A 25,641-nucleotide genomic window follows, 5' to 3' on the forward strand; every position below is an offset into this window, starting at 1 on the left:
ACAACCTTCTGGGCTGACAGAAATCTTCTCTGAAAACCTCAGGTCTGGTCTTTCCTAAAGCTGACAGTGCCCGCACACAGGAGTAGGGGCCAGTGCTCACAGGCTGACCCAGACAGATCGATTAAGCCAGTAAAACCAGACCCCGACAAAGCCCAAGCTCTCTGAGTGACCTGCCCTTCCCTCCCCAGCCCACCCTTCCCTCCCCAACCCACTCCTCCCTCCCCAGGAGCCCGCAGGTGCAGTCTCTCCAGGGGGCGGTGAGAGCCATGAATAGTAAGGGTTTTAGCTCAAGCACACAGAGGCATTTAGCTGCCCAAACCTAATCCCCCAATAATCGGATTATGTAAATTCCTACTTCAACCCCTTCCCCTGCAGGGCCTAGCCCCTAAACTCTCCACACTGGGAGACGGAGACCAGAGAGGACCCATCGCTCCCAATAATCACTACTAGTGGAATGGTGCATCCAAATGTTTCCCCATTTCAGAACTTTTAAAACCAACACTCTTGTGTAAGAGTTCTGAGAAGAAAACAAATGTCAACTCTGGTTCCCGTGTGCCAACATCATCGTGCGCCTTTCTCTGTGGTTCTCACTCTGTCTCTCAGTCCTGGGCCAATTGTACGCAGATGCCATTTTATACTTATTATTTCACTTAGCATGTGATCTTGCCACTCAGTTGCCACAACTCTTTTTTACAGCTGTAGACTATGCCATTAAGAGAATGTATTACCTCATAGGTTTTTGACTAAGAAGAAAGCTAGGTTCTTGGTTTAATCCCAAATAGTGCTCTGTCATATTGTGATGCAGCAGGGCAGGATGGAAAGGCATGGGCTCCATGAGGCCACACTGCCCCTCCACAGCACTCAGAGAAGACAGAAGGGTGTTAGGAGGGTGAAGCGGCCGTGTTTCCTGCACGTATTAGGTTATAAAGGCCCCTTGTGTGCCTATGTACAAGCTGCCCGATTCTCTCCGACCTACCCACCAATCCATTCTTGGCTCTGCCACCAGAATGAGCTTTGAAACTCGTGAATCTAATTACTCCCGTGTTCGAGGCACACAGTTGCCCTCCCATGGATGGCCCTCTCCCCCCACTCCTACACGTGTGATTCCCATTTAACCTTCCCCTCCCAGCCTTGGGTTCCATGCTTCACACGGCCCCGAGCTGGCCCTCCTCCAGCACCTGCCTGCTGCCATGTCCCATGTTCTGGACCACACTCTGGGTATCTGGGACCCTGGAATTTAGACCAAACTCCGGGGATTCAGGACCTCTGAATTTCTGCTCCAGTGGCTCTGATTCCATGGTCAGGGCCTGCACAGTGAGTGCTCTTCCTTAGGTCCCTGTGGGCTGGGGGTCTGCATCATATACACAAGGCCCTTTACAGAGCAGGACAGAACTGGAGGGCAGGGGAAAATGGGGGTGGGGTTGGGTCAGGATTCTGCATTTGTACCCTTGTCCCGAGTCCCAAAAATGTCAGACAGAGGCAGCACTGCTTCAAGGCCTAGTATAAATGTCGTCCCTCCCACAAGCTGTCTCTGACCCTCCAGCCATCAGCTTTGCCTCTGCAATCCCAATGTCGTGCTCCCTGGCACTCAGGACTGTCTGTCTTGTATTCGGTCCGTTTTGTCATGTCCTCTCCTTCCCAAAGGCTGTGAACTCCTTGAAAGCAGATACAGTTTTCTTCACCTTCCTGCAGTTCTTGTAACAGCCTTTGTATTGGTCACAAGAACTTTATTCACCCTTCTTTTGAGAAAAGGGACAAACAGCCCAGATTCCTCACTCATGTTACGTGAGGGTCGTGGTTGGCTATGGGTGTGCTCCATGGGTTCCAGGCCAAAGGAGCAGCCCCAAACAGGGCGTTCTCATGCCTGAGACCAGGCAGCAATCGCTTGTACATGTGAGTCAGGTCTGCTTGCACTTCATTGTCCCTATTTTAGAGATGAGGAAACTGAGGTAGGGGGCAGTTACATAATTCTCCTGGGAGCACAGTGGGTAGACCAGGGATTTCAATATGTGTGTGCAACTCCAGAGCCCTTTGTTCCTATCTACTAAGTTGTGGTATATTTGTGAATTTATTGTGTCAAATCCTATGCTGGGTCATTCAGCATATTCCTAGATGCCTAGAAATTCATTACTAAATTCATTCATTAATCAACCAGCCCAGTTCACTGGGGCTGGGGAGGAGACAGCAAGATAAATAAGTATTATAAAATATCGCTAAGTGATGATGAGTGATAAGGAGAAGAATAAAGCAGGGCAGGAGGTGGAGAGTATTTGTGGGTGTGAAGGTGCAATTTCAGGTGTTGTGATAAGAGGAAGAACCTTCACTGAGGAGGTGACATTGGAGCAAAGACCTGAAGAATGGCAGCTGCTTGAGGGCAGGGATTTGTGCCTGTTTTGTTTGACGTTGTGTGCCCACTGCCTAGGTCAGGCACTGGCGCCTAGCAGGCACTCAGTAAGAACCTGTGGAATGAGTGAAAGGAAGGGATGGGGAACATTGTGTAGATAACTCGGGGGAAGAGTGTTGCAGGCAGGGGAATCAGTGCAAAGGCCCTGAGGCAGGACAGTGTTTGATGTGTTTCTAAAACAACAGAGGTGAGAGTGGGTGGAGCTATATAGACCCAGGGAGAGAAGGAACAGACAGTTCAGGTAAAGGGCATCTCCAGAGCCACGTAAAGACTTGAGTTTCACTCCGAATGAACTATGGAAACACCCAAAGATTTTGGGCAGAAAGTGACGGAATCTGACTTGAGTTTTTATAGGATCACTCAGAGTGATGCTGGAGAACAGATGGAAAGAAGCGAGTGCAGAAGCAGAAAGGCCACTGGAGTAATCACATCCCGGCTGGGCCCTGGAATCTGACGAACACATCCTGGAATGTGTCCAGTGCAGTGATGCAAGTCATCGTGCGTCTTTATGTCTATTGGTACTTAGTAAAAACGCCAATTTCAGATCCTTCCCCCCACCCCGCCCTCGTGAAAACCTCCTCTGTTGGGTCTGGGTTGTGGGTGTCCAGATCTGCCTCCCCTCACCCCTGCTTCTGAAGCAAGTGGTTCTCGGGAGTACAGTTGGAGACTTGCAGGGACCTAGATAACTGACATCCGATGAATTCAGGATCGGGCACTTTCAGAGGTTTGCACACATTGGAGAGGGTTGGTAAGCTGCACGCAGGGGCTGGAGCTGCAGCCCAGGTGGGTGGCAGGACCCCTCCCGCCCTCAAGCCTTACACAAAGCGGGGTTCTCCTTCCACCTCTGCCCTCTTGCTAGGGCACAGAGAGGGCTGGTCCGGGGAAGCCAGGGAAGGGGGGTGGGGGGGGGGCGGTGGCGGCACGGGGGTGGGCTGGGGCCGGCTGGAGTCCCGGGAGGGAAGGGGCCCTGCGGGCCTCGCTAACAAAGAGAGGTGTCCTATAAAGGCGGCGGCGGGCGTCTAGACGAGGGAGTACACACGGGTGACGACAACGACTGAGCGCGGCCCCGGGCTTTGGCGAGGAGGTGCGTTGACTCCGGGCGGGGAAAGTGGGCCAGAGGGTCCTCCGCGCAGCCCCGGAGCCCGAGCCGCGTTCGCCCGGGAGGGCAGGAATCAACTCGGTGAGAAGACCTGGGGGTTTTTGGCTGGGCAGGGGCGGTGGCACAGCTCCGGGGAGCCTGACAGGTTCCCTGGCGCGTGTTGGCGGGCCGCTTCGATTTGATGTGAGATGCCAGGGACACTCCGCCGGGGCACTTTTGAGTGCCCTTTGGGAACTCCTGCATATTGGCGAGCGACTCCCGAACACCTGGCAGGTGCGAAACTTGAGAACGGGCTGCTTTCCTGGCCGCCTGAACTACTTGTGCACAAGGCACGGCACTGCAGGCTGGGGGAGCAAAGTTTGTGAAAAGAAATGGGGAAAAGTCGGGAACCCAGGAGGGCAGGGGCGGCGGGCTGGGTGGGGATGGCGGCGAGGGGCCGCTGCTGAGCGCAGCTTGGAACGGGTGGCGCTCCCGGTGCGCACCCAAAGCTGGTATTCACAGTAAATAAACTTATTTAGCACACCGCCATGCAGAGTTATCTAATGAGAACGGTCACCTGCATAATCACATGTATTTTGATTTTTATAGTACTTATAAAGGATATGTATAATGTATATAAGTACATACCAAACTGGCTACTAATGGGGAATGAGATCGGTAAGGGGCCTTTCATTTCTCAGTTTATGAACTCGTGTACTGCTTGATTGTTTTTAATTACGTGAACATGTTTTACTTCCACAACATTCCCAAAGGCAAAGCCGTGCCTGGCGTTGAAGGTTGGGCATCTCCCACTAAGGCAGCGGTAGACACCGCCCTCCCGGTTCCGCTTTCTGGGGAGTGTTTTTACTTACTTTCTTCAAGATGCCAGAAGAGACAAATACACTCGACCGCATGCCAGGAAGGGGAGTGTGAGGTCTGGCAAAAGAGAGCCATGCAAGTCTGAATGCCTGGACAGGCCACCGGAGGTGTGTCCTCCTGTGTCCACGTTGCATGACCTGGGCTGTGTCCAGGAGTCGCCAGCATGAAAAAGCAGCAGCTCCTACTGGGGACATTAGTCACCTTCTCTGGGGGCATCATTGTCATTCTTTTCTTTAGTAACCTGTTCCTTTCCATGGCGACAATAAAAACAGAGGTTTGTCTACTGCGACATTCCTCCTGTCCAGGCATTCCTATCGGGTGGTAACACCCATGCGCCCAGGGGTATGTAGATGGAATTCCGGGGTTCTGCCCATGTAGTTGGGAAAAAGTTACCTCTTTATTTCCACTGATGTTTAATCTAAACTTAGCCTTTCCTTTATTTACGGACATGGGTGATAAACTACAGTGGTATGAGCAGCCCTGGTGACTTTGTCACCAATAAAAATCATAGATACTTTCATGTTACAGACATTGCAAATATTTTGAAAAAAAATAATTTACATATCACTATGTACAGATTATGGTAATAAACCTAATGTTAAAAAAACAAAGCACATGTATCACTGTATAATTTTAAAATTATTTTTAACAACTATGAAGTATGCTTGGTTACCTTATGTGTCTATGTATTTTAATGAATGCACTTAAAATCATTATTTTGAGAAGAGAACCAGGGGCTTTCGACTTTATGTATTTAAAGCCTCCGTTCTGAGATGAAATCCCTCCCCAGGTGTCCTCAGACTGCCCAGAGGGTCCCTGGCACAGAGAAGGAGTGGACCCCGGGTGAGCAGGAGTCGGTGGTGACACAGACACAGAAACACCCAGGCTTGGGACTCAGGCTCTGCCACTGGTTCCCTGTGTGACCTGCGACAAAACGCTCCACCCCTGTTTTGACCCTTAGATCTGTTTCCTGATTCTGTGGCATCTGGTGTATTTTTTTTTTAAAGCTCTTAAATTACTCTGAAGTCAAAATTAGCATCAGTCAGTCCTCGTAACTGGAAAAAGACTAAATACAATTTTAAAAAGCTATTATTAAGTGTCTTGGGGTGATGTTGGTTATTAAACCATGTAGGTTGCAAGTACAGTTCTGCCATACCTCATCTATATATTGCATTGTGTGTTTCTCACCCAATTCGGTGCTTTCCCAGGGACCTCTGCCTTGAGTTTTTCCAGCTTGTTAAATCATTGATTTCTATTTCCCCCTATGGAGAAGGAGAGTGACACACTCGAGGATAGATCAACAAGTAATTGCTCAGCACCTCCTAGGATGGCAGGCTCATTTCAGAGGCTTGTCTTCACGTTTTCTCTGTCTGCTGCTAGCACAATAGAACCCTGCCCTCTTAGAAGAGAACAGTTTATCCTGCCTAATCGTTGTCTTCCCAGGTTGAAAAGACCCCCCACAGGCCTAGTGTTGACTTAGTGAATGAGCTAAACCCTCCTTTGACAAAAAAAAGCTTGAAAGTGACTTTGCTCCCGAGTCCTGCGGCAAAGCAGCCAGCCTTGCTGGGAGGAAGCTTGATGGTTTCCTTTCTATCTTAAAATCCTCCTGATTTAGGTTCAAACTTTCCGCTGGAGGTGCAGTTGGGTGAAGTTCTGACAACACTCGTATTTCTATTGTAGAACTAACCACCAGGTTATTTAGAAGTGGTTTAGGTTAGATAATTGGCCATGGCATTTCAGAGTAGAAGGAGGCCTTGGGGATCAGTGGGTCCACCCCATTAGTTGGGAAGGCCCCCAGAATGCCTGAGTTAGGTGCTGTTTCTCTGCTGCAAGGCCCCTATGCCTCCCTCTCTGTGTCACCCAGGCAGTGGGCGGGCCCCTCAGCATCTGCAGCCAGCACAGTGCTTGGCACGCAGTATCAGTGAGCGTTGATGCCGAAGCCTGCAGGGTGCGTGATTGTAACTGGACCAGGGGTCCAACTGGGAGTGTCTCTGCAGAGACAGGAAATGGACCTTGTGGCTGGTTGGAGGAGGCTGCCGAGGTTCCGCCCACCCGGTTCCCAGGGCAGCACTGGACTCTGCAACCCAGCGCTGCAAAGGTGATGAGAACCTGGCTGTGGCCATGTCTTGGGGGCATATAGGTGATTGAAAACTGCCATTCTCTGGAGTAATGACACTTCTCATGTATATAGGGAAGATAATCCTTGTATTTATTGAGCACCCATGTGCCAGCCACATAGTGTCTCACTGATATATTTATATACTCTGTAGAGTATCTCAGTCCTCAGGACAACCCTGGGGATGGCTTCGTTTCCATTTTCCCAGAAAAGAAAACTGAGGCTTAAAGAAGTTAACTGATTTTCTCAGAGTCATATAACTAGGAAATTAGGAACTGAGATTCAATGCCAAGTCTTTCTATATAAAGCCCATAAACTTTATTTTTTTCTATTATGAAGCAAATAATACATGGATACTTTCTCATTATAAAAATGTAAAATAGCACTGAAGTTTTCTTTCTTCCCCTAAACCACTGTCCTCCCCTAACAAAGCCCTTTTGACAATTTGGCCTGAATCCTTCCAGATATTTTGCTCTGTATCCACATAGACATGTACATGTGCACACACATTCACATGCACACACACACATATCCATACACTCCTACAGAGTGAAGCACACAAATACATAAATAATGCCACTGCACTGTAGCTTCTTAATTAGGAAAAAAATAAATTACAATGAACATTTACTTTCCTCTCTTTTGTTTGTAGTGAAAAATTGTAATCATTTGACATTTATTGAGCACTTACTGTGTGCCAGACACTGCACTACTGCACAGGTACTTTACGTACCTGTGTGTGTGCTCACAGGTAGTAGGCTGAGTCATCCTTTGCTCATGAGGCATTTAAAGCACAGAGAGGTTAAGAGGTTGCTCAAGGTCACACAGCAAGGAGGAAGAGAGGTGGAAGCCAAACCAGGGGCTGGCTCTGGAGCCTATGCTTTGAACCATTACTTGGATGTCTCCAGAGATATGTGACTCCTATAGAGTCAGGGCTTGGTGGTAAGACAGTGGCTTGTTCCAGTTAACTGGGATCATCCTCCCTGGGTTCCTATGGAAGTATACTGTATAGTGAAGTAACTTCTGGAACATCCTCCACCCCTAGGCCAATCCCAGCAATGTCCTCAGCACTCTCCCGGCAACCAGCGTGGCATGCTTGTGAATGAACATGAGTTCATACACAGAAACAGTGGCTGGCACAAAGCAGGTGCTCTGTTTGCTCTTGTTCTCCTTACTGTGCAGTTCACAGGATGCCTTCACATGCAGTACTCACTTAATCCCTACAACAGCCCTGTGAGGAGAGAATGGTGCCATCAACCCACCTGATAGCTGAGGCACGGAGCCTCAGGTGACCTGACATGGCGTGCCTCCCGGCCACTTAGTGTTCAGTGCTGTGACTAGCACACACACCTTCTGAGGGCAAGGGTGGCTTTTCCCTTTGGTTTTGTACTGCTCTACCTTCCTCTAGGATGGCAGGTGTCTGGTATGCGACTATACTGCTTCCTTATGAAACATAGTTTTGCTCAGCATCTGAGTGTTCCCACCCAGAGAGTAGAACATTGGTTCTCAGAGTTGACCACACTGAGATCACATGGAAGTACGTGGGGCTTGGATCTCACATTAGGAAAGAACTTGGGGTTCATTTGCAAGGATTTCAGTGAGCCAATAGCTTTCAGCTGCCATGCCTTCAGGATGGTCCAGCCAGTGCTAAATATGGCAGGGCCACCGGGGTCTGGCTATTTCTTGTCCAGTGGGGTCTCCTCTAACAGGCAGCCTTTGCTCCAGAGCTCCCTGTTGGTGGAATGCCCCCTTTTCAAACCCACTTTGCAGGCAGAGGCTCTCTGATCAGTCCTGCCTCCTCCCTGCTTTCCTTTCTAGGGCGTCGGATGCGCATTGCAGTCCTAAGGGCTTCTTTGCCCAGTTCTGCCTCTTCCCTTTTTATCTTTCACCGACATTTACCCCAAGTAACTGCTTGCACATCCAACTCCAATTTAGCATTTGCTTCCTGGGGGACCCTGCTCATCAACTGGGGGAGTTTTAAAAACTACTGATGCCCCCAGAGTTTTTTATCTAATTGGTCTGTGGTGCAGCCTGGGTCATTCCAGTGAGCAGCCCAAGCTGGAGCAGAACAATTGAGGCAGAAGCTCCCTGTGTTTTGCGTTAGAAAAGGATGTGCTCTCTCACAATTCACTGGAGCCTCCACGAGTCATTTCTTTAGGTTCTTTTCAAGTAAAACGGGCCCACACTTTGCTAACACGTATGTCAACTTTTAATCATCAGTTCCTTCCTGCAGTTGTGAAAGGAAGCTGGCATTTTGAGAGGCACCTTCTGAACTCCTGTCATTCCACCTGACGCTTTATATATAACTTAGGTATGTGGCGTGTTTACCCACAAACTCATATCCTCATGAAAATAAAAGTAAGGCAGAATTTAGGAAAAGTTCAATGGCACTGACCTGATTACTTTGACCTTGATATGATCCTTTTTTACCTTTCTGCAGTCAGCAGTATGGTTCTGGAGTTGGCCCTTAGTGTGTGGGACTTGGTGCTGTGATATTTTAAAAAATATTTAATTTATTTTTAGAGACTGGAAGGGAGGGAGAAAGAGAGAGAGAGAGAAACATCAATGTGTGGTTGCCTCTCACGTGGCCCCCACTGGGGACCTGGCCCACAACCCAGGCATGTGCCCTGACTAGGAATCAAACCTGCAATGCTTTGGTTCGCAGCCCACACACAATCCACTGAGCTACGTCAGCCGGGGCGGTGCTGTGATTTTTAAGTGCTTATGTATGTGCTGCCCCCTTCACCAACTACCCAATAAGCTCCTCGAAGGCAAGTATGCTGTCCAACCATGGCCACACACCTAGCCCATAGCACAGGGCCTGGCACAAAGTAGGTCTCCATCAAGGGTTAAAATAAAAGGACAAAGGCACCAAGAAGCAAGAGATTAGAGCAGACTTGGTTATAGAAGAAGAAGCTATCATCCTCAAAGAACATTCAATACTGTCCCTACAAAGTCATTTTTATTGATAAATATGTTTATTGCTTTGTTGTATTTATTCATCAACACTTCTATAGCAACTACTGTGCATCAGGCACTGTTACAAGTGACTTACACATATTAATTTATTTAATTCTCCTATGAGTCTTTGTTTCCCACCAAGGGCTGTTGGACTTCAGTGAGGAGAGGGCAAGGAGGGCTCTAGAATGGCTTGGACGGCTTCACTGAAAAGGAGGATTTGAGCTGCTCTTTAAGGAATGTGTAGAACCAGGCAAGGAGAGTGAGGATGGAATTCAAGGACCAGGGAGTGGCCTGTGTGGAGGGGCGGAGTTAGGAATGTGCGTTACTCTTTGGGGAACCGGAAGGGGCCTGCTGCTAAGGGAGCTGAGAGGGGGAGCAGGCGGCCAGCTGACAGCTGGGACCCCAGAGCACCCAGCTGTCGGGCCCTGGGCTTTGGCTTGTTGTCTGCCGCATCAAAAATGTTCCCATTGACACAGGTCAATCAGAACCACTGAACAAAGGGGGCCATGATTCCAAGAGTTAAAAATGGCGCAGTGATTTTTGGCCATACTCGAGGAAAGTCAGTGTCCTAGGTTTGGAGAGTTCACATGAATGGAGCTGCAGGGAGGCCCGGATGTCTTCTACAGCATCCATGCCACTTGTCACCCCCACTGGCCCTGGTCTTTCCTCTTCAGTCACCCCAAATATCCCCACTTCTGTGCTTCCTGCAACAGGCTTTCAAGACTCTTCATCACCCTGTTCATCATCCTGCGAATGTGGTTTCGTGGATATTTTAGCTCTTGTCCAATCTAAAGAATCCATATTCAACTCTCCATTGGCTAAATATGTATTTTGTTAGTCAGTCCTATACACATACTCAATCCTGTGCTGTGCCTTATTCCAAAAAATTAGGAGGAGCTGATTGTGAGGGAAACAATGTTAGTATTGGGATAAAACAACCCAGTCCATGGAGGCTTTAAAACAACCAGAAAGACAAAGGCCATACATACAGTGTTTCCTTACCCTTTCTTCTGACACGTTTTCTTCCCTTATCCAAAGGAGGATTCAAAAACCTGCAAATGAGGAAATGAATTTCCTCCTAAAATCTGGGTCAGGAAGATCAAGCATCTAAGTTTTTGGCAGGACATGTGATCCCCACCAGGCCTCTCACTGGGTCTTGGCCCTCTGGGCCCTTTCTCTCTCCCTTCTCAGGAGCTCAGACATGCCCAGGACCATGTTCACGAACTCCAGGGAGCGGTGGAGGCAACACAACGTCAACAGCGCCTTTGCCAAGCTGAGGAAGCTCATCCCCACTCACCCTCCAGACAAGAAGCTGAGCAAAAACGAGACGCTTCGCCTGGCAATGAGGTACATCAACTTCTTGGTCAAGGTCTTGGGGGAGCAAAGCCTGCAGCCAACGGGAGTGGCTGCGCCGGGAAACATTCTGGGACTCTTCCCCCAAGGACCCCACCTGCCGGACAGGACTCTACTCAGTGACTACCAGGTCCCTTCACCTGGCCCAAGCCACCACATCCCCTAGTGTGGCTCTGACTCTCATCACTCCGGGAAACTCTTGTTCAGAAGTCACTTGCTGTCAATGACCCTGTGCATGCTGGAGAGTCAACGTGATGACTAATTTGTGAGGCATGAATTTAAGCTTCGTAGGAGGTGGCTGAGAGACAGCAGCAAGGAGGCCATTAGAAGGTGGCTTTGGAGTCCATCACCCTTGGGGCTTCAGGCAACGTGGCCTGTTTCTGTCTGTTTTCTATATCTAAGATCTACATAAGATGTTGTTTGAAGGAAAAACAATCATAGGTTCCAAACAGGTTTGAAAATCACTGTTTCACTCAATATGATTTCAGCTATAATGAAGAAGTTTTCTTGCAATGCATTTCAGATGAGTAGAAAATGGTGCCCTCAGAATATAGTTTAAAGTTGGTTTTGAAAAATGTAGCATGTTTGATCAAGGGCGAACAAAATAAGTTACCTCAGGTTGACGAGTGTAAAGATAGCCCTGGCAGAAAAAAAATGTCCTGCAGCCTTGTGGGAAAATCTGTGGAGAAAAGACCCTCACATCCTGACATGTGAGGATGACAGGAATGCAACAGATGCCTGTGGAAGGGCTCTGCGTCCTTGATCTCTATAGAAATGTGAGGTGTTACCTGCACTGAGCCATTCCTGTATGTGTTATCTCTAAAGCCAAATGGTGGGTTATATCTGTGAGAAGCAAGGACTTGATCATTTATGAATTAGAGTTCCTAGTTTTCTCATGAAAAGCAGCTTAAATAGGTTACCTAAGCCCTCAGTTTCACATGTCATATATTAATACTTCTAATTCAGCCTGAGTTCCTGCTGATTTAACACCCATAACATTCAAATATAATTATGAAAATCCAAACATTACCATTTAACGACTCATTTAACAGAGAGCTTAGTTTAAACAAAAGATTTAGAGTAGACAATAGGACTGTCATACCAGACCCTAATGAATTAATGAATTTGTAATTTGTCTTCCCTGCTATGGAGCATTACACTCAATCTTACACTGGAAAACATGGTACCCACAGGTCAAGGGAACAGTGTGGATGCGGCATAACTCAGCACTGTATGCCCCCCCGACAGGGCTTGGATTCGGAGATGAATTCCATAGATGAGTCCAGAATACAAATAATGTCATTTGATTGTCTCTGGGACATTTTATTTCCCCAAAGTTCTTGATGGTACATTGGTTTTAAAACCTTCTGAACCACCAGAAGGAAATGGATGGGTTTGCAATATGGATTCCCAGCATACACACAATAGAGGAATTTAAATTCCAGCCCCTCTAGAAAGAAGATATTTGATTTATGAAAGGTTGAAATGAGCCACTTTGGTTTGGTAGTCAGAAGAAGGTTGGATGAGGCCCCGTCAAATCTCACTTCCCCAAATAGCAAGGCCATTCTGTCATCACACGCTATACAGCATAGCACACTGTGTTTAGCAGAAGCAATGCATTTCCCTCTAGTTCCTTTCTTTAAGCTGCATTCAGTTCACTTCCCCATGGGCCCAGAATGGTCCAGGGAAACGCACAAGCACGGAGACCGTGGGATTTCCCTGCAGGGTGCATTTCTTTCCCATGAGTTGAGGTGGACTCAAGCTTGTCCCCAGACAACCGAAGCTTTGATGATAGTTGTCAATTAGCAACATTACTTACTCTCTCATCTGGTATGAATCAAAATCACACTATGGCAGTATTTCTGTATGAACTTCATTTGACATGTTGCCAAGGAAAGGTGCCAAGCATCTTCTCCTGAAAGGTAACAGGCTGCTCCTAAAAAGTTGCAAAGAAATCAAGTTATCATTAAACGAGGTGAAGGGGGTAATTGTTTAAAGAAATCCCTTTGATAAGTGAATAAACATTTAATATATTACTTCATGTAATTGACCTTTACATGATTTCTTTTGCAAGCTTGGATTTTAGTATATCAAGTTGTGTGTTAGGTTAAAATGACTGTCCAAAGGAATTTTAGATATATGTGGACCAAAACCTTGGCAAGGTATCATTCGTAAGATGGGAAGCTAATAAAAATGTCACTCTGTAGTCCTCCCTGGTGTCATATAGTTAAGGCTTGGTGATTGCCATAGCGAGAATCTATAGTTCAAACGTGTTGTAGCTCACTGATGGCACATCTCTTTGTGGATCACCTGGGCCCAACAGAAGAAATTAGACGGATCACATTAGCTCTGCTACTCTGTTACGTGAAAACAAATGTTTGCCCTGCTAAGGACACCACTGGAAACTTCTGGAAATCAAGTATAAACAAGTCCATTTATTTATATAGATCTTTTAGATTGGCTAATTCTAATATGACAGAGGAGGAAACAGGTGCAGAGGATTCTGAAGGGGCTTTGCAGTGGTCCCTCGGGCAGTTAGTAGAAACCCGGTGTCAGGTCTCCTGACCCAGCGTCCGACCTTCCTACAGCCTTGTTCGGTCACAAAATATGTTAAGACTGAAAGTGGACAAGGACCTTATGATTAGACTCATCTCTTTTCAATAGTGCTCCATGATCTTCCATGACTTTTTATCGAAACTGAATTATTCTATTTTGTAGAATGTGGTTAGAAGTATCAACCAAAGATTTTATCTGTTTTGTGATATTTTACCATTGATTTTAATGTACTATTTAACTAATAATTTATTGAAAATAAATTAAGAAAAGAAATTGTTCTTTTTTTTTTTACAAAGAATTTCACCTATTAACTAAGCATGCCATCCACCCATTCAGTTCACCCTCACAGCCAGTCTTCTGCCTTTGAACGCCCACAGCCCCCACAGTCTTCAGTCTGGGAAAAAGTGCTGCGCCCCAGCACACCAGGCCCTGCATCACCTGACCCCAGTGTGTTCCTTCCCTTCACCTTCCAGATGCCCCTCAATGTGCTGTACATACTAACGAAACCACTTCGCCTGCCGGTCCTCCTCGGACTTGCCCCGCTTTGAATACCTCCGACTTCACTCTTGTGATCCCATCTGCTTGTATGAATGTCCCCACTCTCCTTTGTTCTACTCACCCCTCCATCTGCACCAAATTCCACCTGCCAAAATCCTTCATGAATTTTCTGAAACACCACTCCTTCAGCAAGCTCGGCTCATCTTAAACATCATTTCTTACAGAAAGTCCTCCTAGATTTCCACCACTTAGTCCACCCTCGCCCTCCTTAGCATCCCTCATGTCCTTCCTGGCACTTATTTCCTCCACCCTGTGCTTCAGATACTGGGTATAATCTGTCCCCTGTCCCCCAGCTCAGATCTCCTTGACACAGTGACAGTTTCTATCTAACATCTAACCCTGCAAGTGACCTCACTTTCCAAATGATAAGAATACTCCTCTAGCCTCCCGTAAAAGGTGGCATGGATGTGAGACTTGAACAGGTTGAATTTTACTGAGAGACCCAAAGTCTAAAGCTCTCCTTAACCATTTGTTTCTCATTATATCCCTTCAGCATGGCCCTTGCAGCACCTGCCTCAGGAGGCTCATCACCTAAGAATGGTTCCAGGTGGCCACACTGTGTATCAGCTACACACAACAGGCTTTGTTCTCGAAAAGGCAAAAGATGAAAGGGGTCTGGGAGAATGGACAGCTTAACTGCTGACCCACAGGTCAAAGGGTAGTTAAAAGTCACATCCTTAAATCAAAAGGTCAAAGATAAGCAGGGAATCTGAAATCTCAGAGGCAGTGCAAAATGAGGGATTTAAAGGGGCAGGTGCTACAAAATGCTAAGGAATGAATGTAGTTAAAAGGTGACAGTGAGCTGGGCCAAAGTCTCTGAAACTGAGCATGTACTTCTGCGACTCCTGGAGTTTACTATGAACAGGCACGCTTTCCATTTTATTCTCTTTATTGCTAAGGACCTATCACAAGGAGATTTTACTGTGCACTAGCTTTTTACATGCGCCTTAGTGAGTTTTGTAATCTACCAAATAACTTATACTCTAAGAATTTGGTTTCCAGAGCTCAAGAATTCCCTGGTAGTTGAATGAAGCAAGCTGTTGAATTGCCTTCTCTGGATAATTTGAAAAAAAAAACACAACAACCCAGGATTGTTCAATATGAGCTTATACTTGTGCCTAAGTAATAATTATCCTTCTAGGAATGTATCATAAAGAAATAATCAGAATTACTGTCAAAGAGTTATGCATGTGGGTATCTATTTCAGAATTATTTACATTGTAAATACAGGTAAAATAAGATTATAATAGTAAGAGTAGGAGCCAAGATGCGCTGAGTGCTTACAATGTGCCAGGCACTGTGCTGAGCACTTCCTGAGCGTCAGCTCACATCATCTTCATGACGGTGTGCTCTTGTTAAGACTACACCGATCACATGTGCTGTTCTCACTTCACAGATGAGGGAACTGAAGTGTAGGAGATTATTTAACTTGCCCAAGCTTCCATCAGAGCTCCTAATTCTTTTTGACCCTACCCACCTTAATGGAACCTCACGGACCAGACATAGTCCCCAGTAACTCTATTGGGCACACAAGCACAACCCTGAAAAAAACAAAGCCTCCTGTTCCGAAGCCCTAAGCTGGGGCAATGCCTCAATCAGACACGGCGAGTGGACCGTCCTGCCCCCGCAGGCTCGAAGGTGCACCTGCTGGGGTGGCTGGTTTGTTCTGCTGTCTGGACTTGGTGGGGCGCCAGCATGAGACGGCTTTATTTCTGTTCCCTCCCTGCCTTCAGCCGTGCTCTGCCTCATCTTCCTTCCCCACCCCATAACGGCATGTTGGGCAGAGCCCATGCCTTTCCAGTCTCTCAGGCCAATTAGAAAGCCTGTCTCATCTCCTTCTTACCTCCACCCCTGCCCTGGCTCAAGCATGACCACGGGTCAGGGATCTGGCACCGTGATTGTGTGTGTGTGTGTGTGTGTGTGTGTGTGTGCGTGTGTATTTGCACACAGGGTGGGAAATCTGCTCCTCTGCAGCTCCTCCCTGTCCTCCTGCTGTTTTAGTTCCTCTGAAGCTGAGGAGGAAGGAGGGTCTAGGGAAATGAACTGTTTTCTTCACTGGTATCGGGTTGCATTTTCTTCCTATATTCAGTTTAACTATTTGTATCAATTCCTTTTAACTAGTGACACGAGTCCTAGGTTTAAAACTTGGAAAGCAGAAAATTAAGCCTTTTTGCAAGAAGTGGAGCACTGTGTGTTAGGGCAATTGGTCACTGGGGCTGTGAAAGAATTCACAAACAGCAGAAAGTGCAGAGGGTAAAGGTTTTATTTTCGCTTTCCCAAGGGAAGGAGAGGGCTAGGTGCAGAGAAACGTGCCAGCAGCAGCCCTGAGGGGTTATGGCTGCGAGCTTTTCCCATAATGGGGTGGTGGTAGGCCAGGATGTTTCAGCTGGGCTGCAACTTGTTTTGAAGTTATCTTTGGTTGCGGGGGTCCAGACTGCATCCCTGTGGTCTGTTATGTCTTGTTTCATAACCTCTGTAGCTCTGAGCCTTCAGGATGCTTCCAGTAATTTTCTAGTCCTGAGGATAAAGGCTCATAAAACAATGAGGGTCAGTCACGCTTTATGGGGTCCAGCCAGCTCTGGGAAAGTGGGCCTGAGAGGTGGCTTTTGTCCTATTACTATGCTGAGTGTTTGGTTTCTGTTCCAGTACTCAGATCACTTAAGTGTATTTTTTGTAGCGTTCACTAAATAACTCAAGATTTCATTTTACCATATGGTTGGTGTGTATATGCAACTGTGTACTCATAAGTGTATGTATGTGCACATGTTCTCTTTCTACCAACTGATAATACATGTGAGAGTGTGCAAATGTGTCAGGAATTGGGAAGCATACACCCCCTACCCCTCTCCCACCCCTGCACCTCATACACCCCAGATAAGCACTGCATGAAGGACAGATTTCAAAAATGAGCCCTGGCCAGGTAGCTCAGTTGGTTAGGGTGTTGTCCTGATACACCCAGTTTATAGGTTTGACTCCCAGTCAGGGCACATAAAAGAAGCAACCAATGAATAAACAAGGAAGTGAAATAACAAATCAATGTTTCTCTCTCTCTCCCTCTCTATAAATAAACAAATAAAAAAATTTAAAAAGAGAAAAAAAGGAAGATTTCAAGAATGAGACATCGGTGACTGGAAGGGGACTGGATAGTCTGTTGCATGAGATGGCTGCATCTCTAAGAGAGGTTTGGGTGGAGGTTGTCATACCAGAGAAATCTATCACGTCCCCTTCACTCCTTTCAGTTCGGACCAATGAATAACTAAAGAAGGTTAAAGCTGAGGGTCAGCTGGCCTGAGATCCAGCTTCTCGGTTTCCCTTTAAGATTCTTGCTAAGGATGGGGAGGTCATTGATCACTAGAGAAATCTATAGGGAGGAACCTGAGGCGAGGGTTGTGCCCAGGTGTCCTGGGGATGTCGCCAACCTTATCACATAGTATAGTGATATTCCAGATGGGACTGGCCCTAGAGATGCGCCCTCCTCAGTTCCTGTTAGACTGAGGATCATCAGTGGTTTTCTGGGCAAAAATGGGATACATGTTCAGCTTTTAAGCAGTATGTTAGACTAGAGTCAAAAATGCCTTAACTTTCTCCAACTTCACTCAAAGAGGAAGGTACCCTTATGTGAAGTCCCTGTACTTGCCAGGGACTGAACACCATCTGTACCGGTTTATGTGATTCTCAGAGAACGTCTGAATGTATCTAAATCGATGGGACTACGAGGGAGCCTCCTGTAAGCCTGACTTCCCACGGGATTGACATGTAAGGCCGGGCAGAGAAGGCTCATTTCTGTTGATGCATATCCCACAGTGCCATGCAACATAATTTCTCTCTGAGAGGAATGAACTCCCAGCACTTCATTTGCATAATTTTCACTTTATCAAAGAATTCTTCAGGACAGAAATCCTAGACCACCAACCCAATTATTCTGTGCTCTCCCCTCCTGCCTGTTTTAACCATTGCCTACCTTCAGCAAACCTTTCTTTCACCAGAGATTTCTGCTCTTCTAGGCAGAAAATCATAGTAAAAGAAATTTGGCCTGTACCGAAAGGCAGACGTGGGTTCAGAGTCCAGCCCTGCTGCTTGCTCCCTGCCCGGTCTCCAGTTTGTGTTAGACTCTTTTAAGTCACAGTTTCCCCAGATGGAGACCAGAGCGAATACTGCCATTAAATGGTTGTTAGAAGCATCAAAGATGGCATTCATATGATGCCTGACGCATCCTAGGCTCTCGATGAATACGAATGACCCTTTCTCGAGGTGCTGATACTTCCCTTCTCTAATCCCAACTTACCATATTCAGAGCTGTTTATGTCGCATGGCCAATTAGGTGTGTTGTGATACTCACACACAGGGCCAATGTTTACGAGTCCCCAGAGCTGCCTTTTCTCGGCTTTGTCTCCTGCCTTTTCACCAGTATACCCATCCTTCCCACTTTCTGTGATGGAGCACCTTCCTTCCCGGAGCCTAGAGCCATGCAGCCTTTCAGGGAGGGACGAAGGAGGCACTGCCCAGGGTGTCTGCAGACACTCAGGGGCCTAGGGGAGAAATGGAGTCTGGGGAGGCAGGTAGGAAAATGGTTTCTATCTTCTAGAAGCCGAAGTAAGCATGTGGAACACTTTTAAGTATGGGAAGGGGATCTGGAGGCCTGATACATAGAGAAAAGGGTAAGAAGCAGACCTGGGGAAGGCCTGAGATGCTCATTAGCTCTGACAGCCCTGTGCGTCGAAACAGTTGTATTTTATACATTGTCCTACATAGACGGAGAGGTCGAATGGTGTAGAAGGAAGTAACTCAAGGCATCCTTAGTCAGAGAAGATGCTCTGCCTTCCAATGGAGCCTTCAGCAAAAGTTCCCCTTGAAAAAGTCTGACCTTTTCAGAGATATTTTACATCACAGTCAAGACATAGATAGAAAACATAATTTAATGGTATACAAAAAGACAATTACATCATGACCAGTTAAAGATTTATCCAAGCCATGCAAGGAAATACCTTAATATTATATATTCCATATCAGTTTTGATGTTGAAAAACCTTTCATTAAAATCTATTACCTGGCCCTTATTTGGAGGAGGGAGCAGGGGAAATCCAGCCCTGCCCTGTGTAGCAGGAGGCAGGTCTGTACAGACCTCGGCCTTCCTCACTCAGGCTTCTGGCCGGGGGTTCCCCAGTGGAAGGCAGAGGCAGAACAGGGGGTGGGAGGAGGAAAAGAGGTCAAGGTATTTATCCCCCCTCCCTCCTTCTGCACCCAAAGCCCTTATCAGGCAGCCACTCTTCATAGCCACACCGTTGCTGGGTTCCAGTAACACCGGGGAAACCAGAGGACAGCAGACTTTGAACCCACCTTCCCAGCCATCTCTTCCTGGGCCCCAATTTTTGAAAAAGCTGTTGTGAATTTTTATTTATTGGTTTAGTTTTTTTCCTTCCTGTCTTCAGCCCTTTCTTCCATGCAAGAAGGGTAAAGAAATCACTTGCTCGAAACTCCACATTTACTATGCACATAGATTAGCATTTCTTTCTTAGTTTTCAACATAATGGAAATTTCCGTTATACACATCAACCATAGCAGAGAATGGTGCGCTCTGTCAGAAACGTCCCTGGCTTCCCCTGTGGTTGTAACAGGTTGATTGTTGCATTTTCCCTTTGTGGTTTCTAAGGAAGCACACCTTACCGAAGGCTAGAAACCACTGCTACCACCTAGCTTTTTTCTCCTTTTTTTTCCAGAAAGAAAGGAAAGATACAGAAGTCCCATTCAGAAAGTACTGAAATCAAACATCCAATGAACTATATTCCCTACAAATAAACCCCTTATCAGTCTTTTGCAGAGATTCTAAAACGCTTATCTCGATAGACCAGATTATGGGGCTGACCCACTCTCAATGCTGAGTAGGAATCAAACCTGGCATTCTCTTCTGTCAGCCACCCCCGCTTTGCCAATCCAGATAAATCAATTAATGGGATGCAGAGCTGCTGTTGTGCCTTTCTCTTCCCCACGCTTACCGCCCTGAGCTTCCCCCGGAATCTGTTTAATACCATCTAAGAGTCCTTATTTACAAGAGGGCTTGTGCAGGTGCAAGCTTCAGGCCGGCAGCACAGGAGCAATTGTGCCCCTCTCCTTCCAAGCTCCAGACTCCCCTCTTTGTGAGACACTTTTCTTTCTCTCTGCTTTTCAGACCAAAGATGCCCCTCAGTAGCTAATCTAATCGGATTATGTTAATTTGTACTTCATGAACCTAAACAGCAGGACTAGATCTGCAGAGGGCTAAAGGCCAGGAGAGGCACAGCAACTTGGTTGGGAAACCCACCCCCCAAAAAATGCAAAAAGAAAGTCCGCCCGGTGTTGAGCCACACAAAGCTGCTACTCTGGGAAGCCCACAACGCTCTCGACAACTTAGAGTGCCCAGAAGCTGTCTGCGTTCAGAATAGGAAGAAGGCAGCACAGTGAAGGCACAGTGAGCACCAGTGACAAGGCTGTTTTTCCCTCTGATGAAATAAAAGTTCCTCCTCTTCCTTCTTCCCAAGTTACTCACATTTCCTCTCTTGGCTGATTGATGTGTAAATTTGGAAGCTGAAACCAGTTGGTACAGTTCCATAAACACTTATTGGCACCTACTACCCAGTAAGAATGATGCCTGGTACTGTGGGCAGCACAAACGTGTCTATGACTTCATTCTTGCCCTTCAGAGTTGATGCTCTGGTAGGGAAAGATATACTTCAGGTACAGAAATTAGAAAACACCTGCAGGAGGCGATTGCTGTTTTTTTAAAATTTGTTCTCTTTGCCTCATGTTGGCTGAGCCTGCTAGTCATCTTCCACAATGTTCTGCAGCTGATTTTAAAAATAACTTATGTACGTGGAAAGCTTTATGCTTTGTCAAAATATATAACATAAGTATATAAATTAATCCTCATAAGACTGTGAGATAAATAAAACTGACATTTTCAAGTGTTGAAATTGAGACTTAGAGACCTTAAATGGCTCACCCAAGAATTATCACCCAGTTAATAACTGGGCTTCTGATTCTGAATAGAGGGCTTCCTGCTCCTACCCCTGCATGCACTTATGGGAGCATAAGACTAGAGGGTCCTCACAGGCCAACTACTCCATTCTATTATGCATAGATAGGATTGTACACAAATGCTAACATAATAATAGCTTTATATATATAAAACGTGCATTGGGACATTGGAAAAACTAATTTGAATTTTCAAATGGGCAAGGGAAGTAAAGTTCAACTGGAATAAACCAACAAGTGCTTTTCATAAACTCCAGCTCACTTTCAGCCCTTACCTTTCCTGTCACTGTTCTTGTGTATTTATACCATTCGGCTTCTTCCTTTCTTGGTCAAGACATGTACAAATGCTCCAGGAATCAGTCTTTCCCCGCCACTCTGGAGTCAGACCCTTTCCCACATCAGGTTCTTGCTGCCCTGGGTGCTTAGCACTCAGCACTTTTGCTAATTAGTTTCTAAGCTGGTTATACCGTTGGGTGCAAAAATCTTCCCTGGAGATTGCCACATGCCTGTCTCTGTCACAAATAGCAAAGGAACGTGTCTTTCTCCTGTTCCAAAGTCCTCATCCCCTCTGGGATATCCATCTGATCTGAGAGATCGTGTAAGTCACAGTTCATTTGCAGGGCTGAAAGGATTGACTGTGCCGAGTTTGAAGAATGACTGAGGGATTCTCAGTACACATGCTCATTTCACTACATCGCCTTCTGCAGCACCCCTAAAATAGCCTAAAGATGCAGCAAGAACCAGTCTCCATCAAGAGAAGAACAGAAAAGCATATTTCTGTGTTGCCTGTTTCCCCCTCACTTAAAAAAAAAAACTAAAAAAGTACTCTTATAATTTCATAGCCTTAGAGCCTGTTTAGGGTGAAGACTGGAAGGGCAGAGGGCTAGAGGTGGAAGATTTCAGATGTGTTTAAATACGTAATTTCTTAACAGAAAAATACTATCACTCAGTTTACAATCAATTTAAGATAGGTTTTTGTCTGAAAAGCTTCCAGCAGCAGTTTTCAATTATTTTCCTTAAATGGTTGACTATTACAGGCCAAGCAAGTTCAGGCTTCCTTTTGCTAGTAGTTTAATATGGAGCAATCTAAACAATAATGAATATTTTAACATCTTAACCTTGGTGTTAATTTTGCTGCAAATGGCCCCCTTTTGTCACGGTAATAATGTTCTATTGGATTTTTAGTGCTCATCCACATTGTTATGTCAAATTCTCATAGTGAGGCCTGGGGGTTAGGGTGCATGTAGGCCTGGAGTCTTAAAACTATGCTGAGCTAATTGCCTTGACCTCACTGGAATCAAGTCTGACAGACATAGCTCTGCAAAAAGATGACTTCTTTATGAAAATTATAGAGATATAGGTTTTTTAGATATAGAAGATCAAAAAATTGGCTAACAAAATGCTTGATGAATAGGAAATGTTTGTATGCTGTAATGTTAAGTATTTCATAAGATATACTAATATATATATATAATTATGCTAGAATTTTTTTTACTAAATTCATTCCAAAAGCTATCTCCCTGTATATTGTGGAGACCTCACGATTTCCCAAAGCCAGAGCCCAGCAAATCTTTGAGTGTAGAATACCATGTGAATGATCCCTCTGCCCCCAACTGCAGTTATACAGTTCCACCTCTAAGAGATGCTAGTGAGGCAGGAGACAGGAATGAGGAAACTCCAGAGGCACCCCAGAGCTAGGACAAAGGACATCAATACAGAACAGAGACCCTGTTCTAAGACCAGCTGTCCCACTTCCCGGAAAAGTGCTGAATCATGATGGATGGTGACTGCACCTGCACAGTTGATGCTGCATGACCCCTGCTTCAAGAGAATAGTATTATAATAAATTTGCATTGTGGTCCCCCTGAAGGAAAATTATAGGAGATCACATGCACAGTAGCTCCAAAGTAATTTAACTACATGCACATGCACAATAAAAGCCCCCAAAAACTAACCAGGAAAAATATCTGCCCGATAAGAACAGAATTCCTCTGATCATTGAGGGCCAATCTCTGCTCAGAGTTGGTCCACTCTCTTTATCTACTATAAACTCTCTGTGTGTTCAGTTCAATTCTTTGTCCATGATCACCAAGACTCTGGTTACCTGTGCTTACCTGTGACACTACCGGTGAAGCAAGCATACTGAAGACAAAACAAAGAATGAGAAAGGAGTTACATATCAGGCTAGACAGGATACCAAAACAAAGTCTAAATACCTTTGGGTGTTTTGCCCAAGATCAGCTTCTAGGGTAGCACAATGGAAATTACAAAAACATATGGAATGAAAAAATGCAAGTGCAAATGCAACAAAATATTCAAAGTTCATTGTCATGCCTGGGTTTAAAGCCAGAGAAAGGTAATAGAAAAGATCAAAGGGGTAACATCAGCTAGATGGCAGAAGGGGAAGTTCCAGCCTTCATCTCCCCTGACCCAAACCTAATTTAACAACCATCCATGGAGAAACATATCTTCATTAGAGCTCTGGAATCCAGGTGAGAGGTTACAGCAGCCCAGTGGAGCCCAGAAATGAGAAAAGATGCAATGAAACGTTAAGAATAACAGAGTACTTTGTGCATGTCAAACTTCCCCCAGGCCAGCACGGCAAAATGCTGAAAGAGATCCCCTTGGCTCATGAGTCCTCCATGAGGGAAGAGAGAGCAAAGTGAGTGCCTGATGTGCTAGGTGTGAGATCCCCTTCTGCTGCACCTCACCCAGAACACTGAAAGAATCGACAAGGCTACAATTGATAACTGGAGAGTAGCTAAGAACAAAGGGAAGAGGCGGAGGCTTTCACCAACCAGTGCACAGATCTCAACGGCTGGCCCTCAGACCCCTGTGGCAGACCTCTCTCGATGCTGGGATCAAACCCATCTGCTTGTGGGCCCTGGCAGCAGGCACACCTGTGGACCCTGCCAGCTGGCCCTTACGGAACCTCTGGTTGGCTGACTGGTGGAAGGCTTTCCCTGACAAAGCCAGTCTGTCAAGACTGGAAAAGATGACTGCTTTCTTCAAATGTGCAGACACCAATGCGAGACTACAAGGTTCGTGGACATCAAGGAAACAAATACTGCCAAAAGAACAAAATAAAGCTCTAGTAACTAACCCTAAAGAAATGGAGATCTATGCATTGTGCGACAAAGAATCCAAAATAATCATCATAAAGAAGTTAAGCACAAGAGAAAATGGATAGACAACTAAATGAAATCTGGAAAACAATGCATGAACAAAATGAGAAGTCCAACAAAGGGATAGAACTTCATTAAAAAAAAGAACTAAACAAATTCTAGAGCTGAAGAAAAGAAACTGAACTGAAAATTCCAATTAAGAACTTCAGTATGAGACTCAATCAAGCAGGAGAAAGAATCAGCAAACTCAAAGACATGTCATTTAACATTATTTAGTGGGAGGAACAAAAAGAAAAAGAATACAAAAGAGTGAATAAATCCTACAGAACTCATGGCATATCTTTAAGGGAATCAATATACACATGCTGGAAGTCTCAGGAGGAAAAGAAAGAGAAAGAGACAGAAAGCTTACTTAAAGAACAGTGGCTGAAAACTTCCCAATCATCAAGAAATGAATAGGTAAAGAAAATGTGGTATGTATGTACAATGGAGTATTATTTAGCTTTAAAAAAAGAGAGTGGGTGGGCTGGTTATTAAAAAAATAAAAATAAAAAAATAAAATTAAAAAAGAGAGAAATCCTGCCATTTACAACACCATGGATAGGCCTTGAGGGCATTATGCTAAATGAAATGAACAGAGGACAATTACTACATAATATTGCTAACATAAGGAATCTAAACAAGCCTGTTGTGGAAGCAGAGCGTAGAATGGTGGTGGCCAGGAGCTGGAGGGAGGGGGAAACAGGGAAGTATGAGTCATAGGGTAAAAGTTTTACTTATAAAGGATAACTAAGTCCTAGAGGCCTACTCTACAACTTACAGCCCATAGTTAACAATATTGTGTTACATACTAAGAGAGTAGATCTTATATTGTGTTCTTATCGTACACACAAAAATAATAATAAAGAGGATGGGAGAAGTTTTAGAGGTGATGAGTATGTTTGTGGCATAGTTAGTGGTGATACTTTCACGGATGTAATACTTATCCTTAACCTCATCAAGTGGTATATATTAAATAGATACAGTTTAATAAAGTGGTTTTCTTTTTCAATAGGAAAGATCAAATACTTACCCGTGGTTTTGTGTACTGGGGCTTCTTATAAAGATAGGGAGTTCTTTATTGTGTGTCTTTCATTAATCACGAAGATCCAAATCTCTGGACCGGTATGTGACACTAAGTGTCCACAATGGTGTTCTTTCCTATGGCAACTCTATGTCAGTTCTCCAGTCCAAGCAGTAACTAGTCTTTGGACCTTCTGGGAAGAGGGTAGTGGAAGGCTGCCATGTGTTTGAGGTATTGCAGAAGCTGGCAGCAAGTTTTCATTTCCACTCTTTGTCCACTTTCCCAACTCCCAATTCCCGTCAACTAAATGCTGCAATTGCTCTGGCACTAGTGTCTCTTTGCCATTCTGAGGGATATAAAAGATGATCTTTTTCTGAGCCCAGTCTTTGGTGGATGATATATCACACAACAGGCGCCACATGAGGTACCAATGGACATAGCTGGGGGTATTAGAGAACTCTTAACAAAATGCTGGAGGTGAGTCATCTATGGAATGCTTGGCCAATGCTTCCATCATGGGATATATAAACAGAAGCCTGA

The 25,641-nt window shown here is 45.6% G+C and overlaps 1 protein-coding gene across 2 annotated transcripts; it reads left to right on the forward strand.

The window, feature by feature from the left end:
- The first annotated feature begins 3,402 nt into the window (after nt 1–3,402).
- On the forward strand, nt 3,403–11,431 carry TAL2 (TAL bHLH transcription factor 2). 2 transcript variants are annotated; one of them, XM_036021999.1, is made up of 2 exons: nt 3,403–3,488; nt 10,630–11,431. In XM_036021999.1, the coding sequence occupies exon 2, from the start codon at nt 10,640–10,642 to the stop codon at nt 10,955–10,957; it is 318 nt and encodes a 105-aa protein (XP_035877892.1). In that variant the 5' UTR covers nt 3,403–3,488; nt 10,630–10,639; the 3' UTR covers nt 10,958–11,431. The 2 variants fall into 2 exon arrangements, with proteins under 2 accessions (XP_035877892.1, XP_028387877.1); XM_028532076.2 differs by lacking the exon at nt 3,403–3,488 and adding an exon at nt 3,495–3,584.
- Nucleotides 11,432–25,641: the final 14,210 nt, after the last annotated feature.

The sequence above is a fragment of the Phyllostomus discolor genome, chromosome 3 (assembly GCF_004126475.2).
Source record: "Phyllostomus discolor isolate MPI-MPIP mPhyDis1 chromosome 3, mPhyDis1.pri.v3, whole genome shotgun sequence".
Lineage (NCBI taxonomy): Eukaryota > Metazoa > Chordata > Mammalia > Chiroptera > Phyllostomidae > Phyllostomus > Phyllostomus discolor.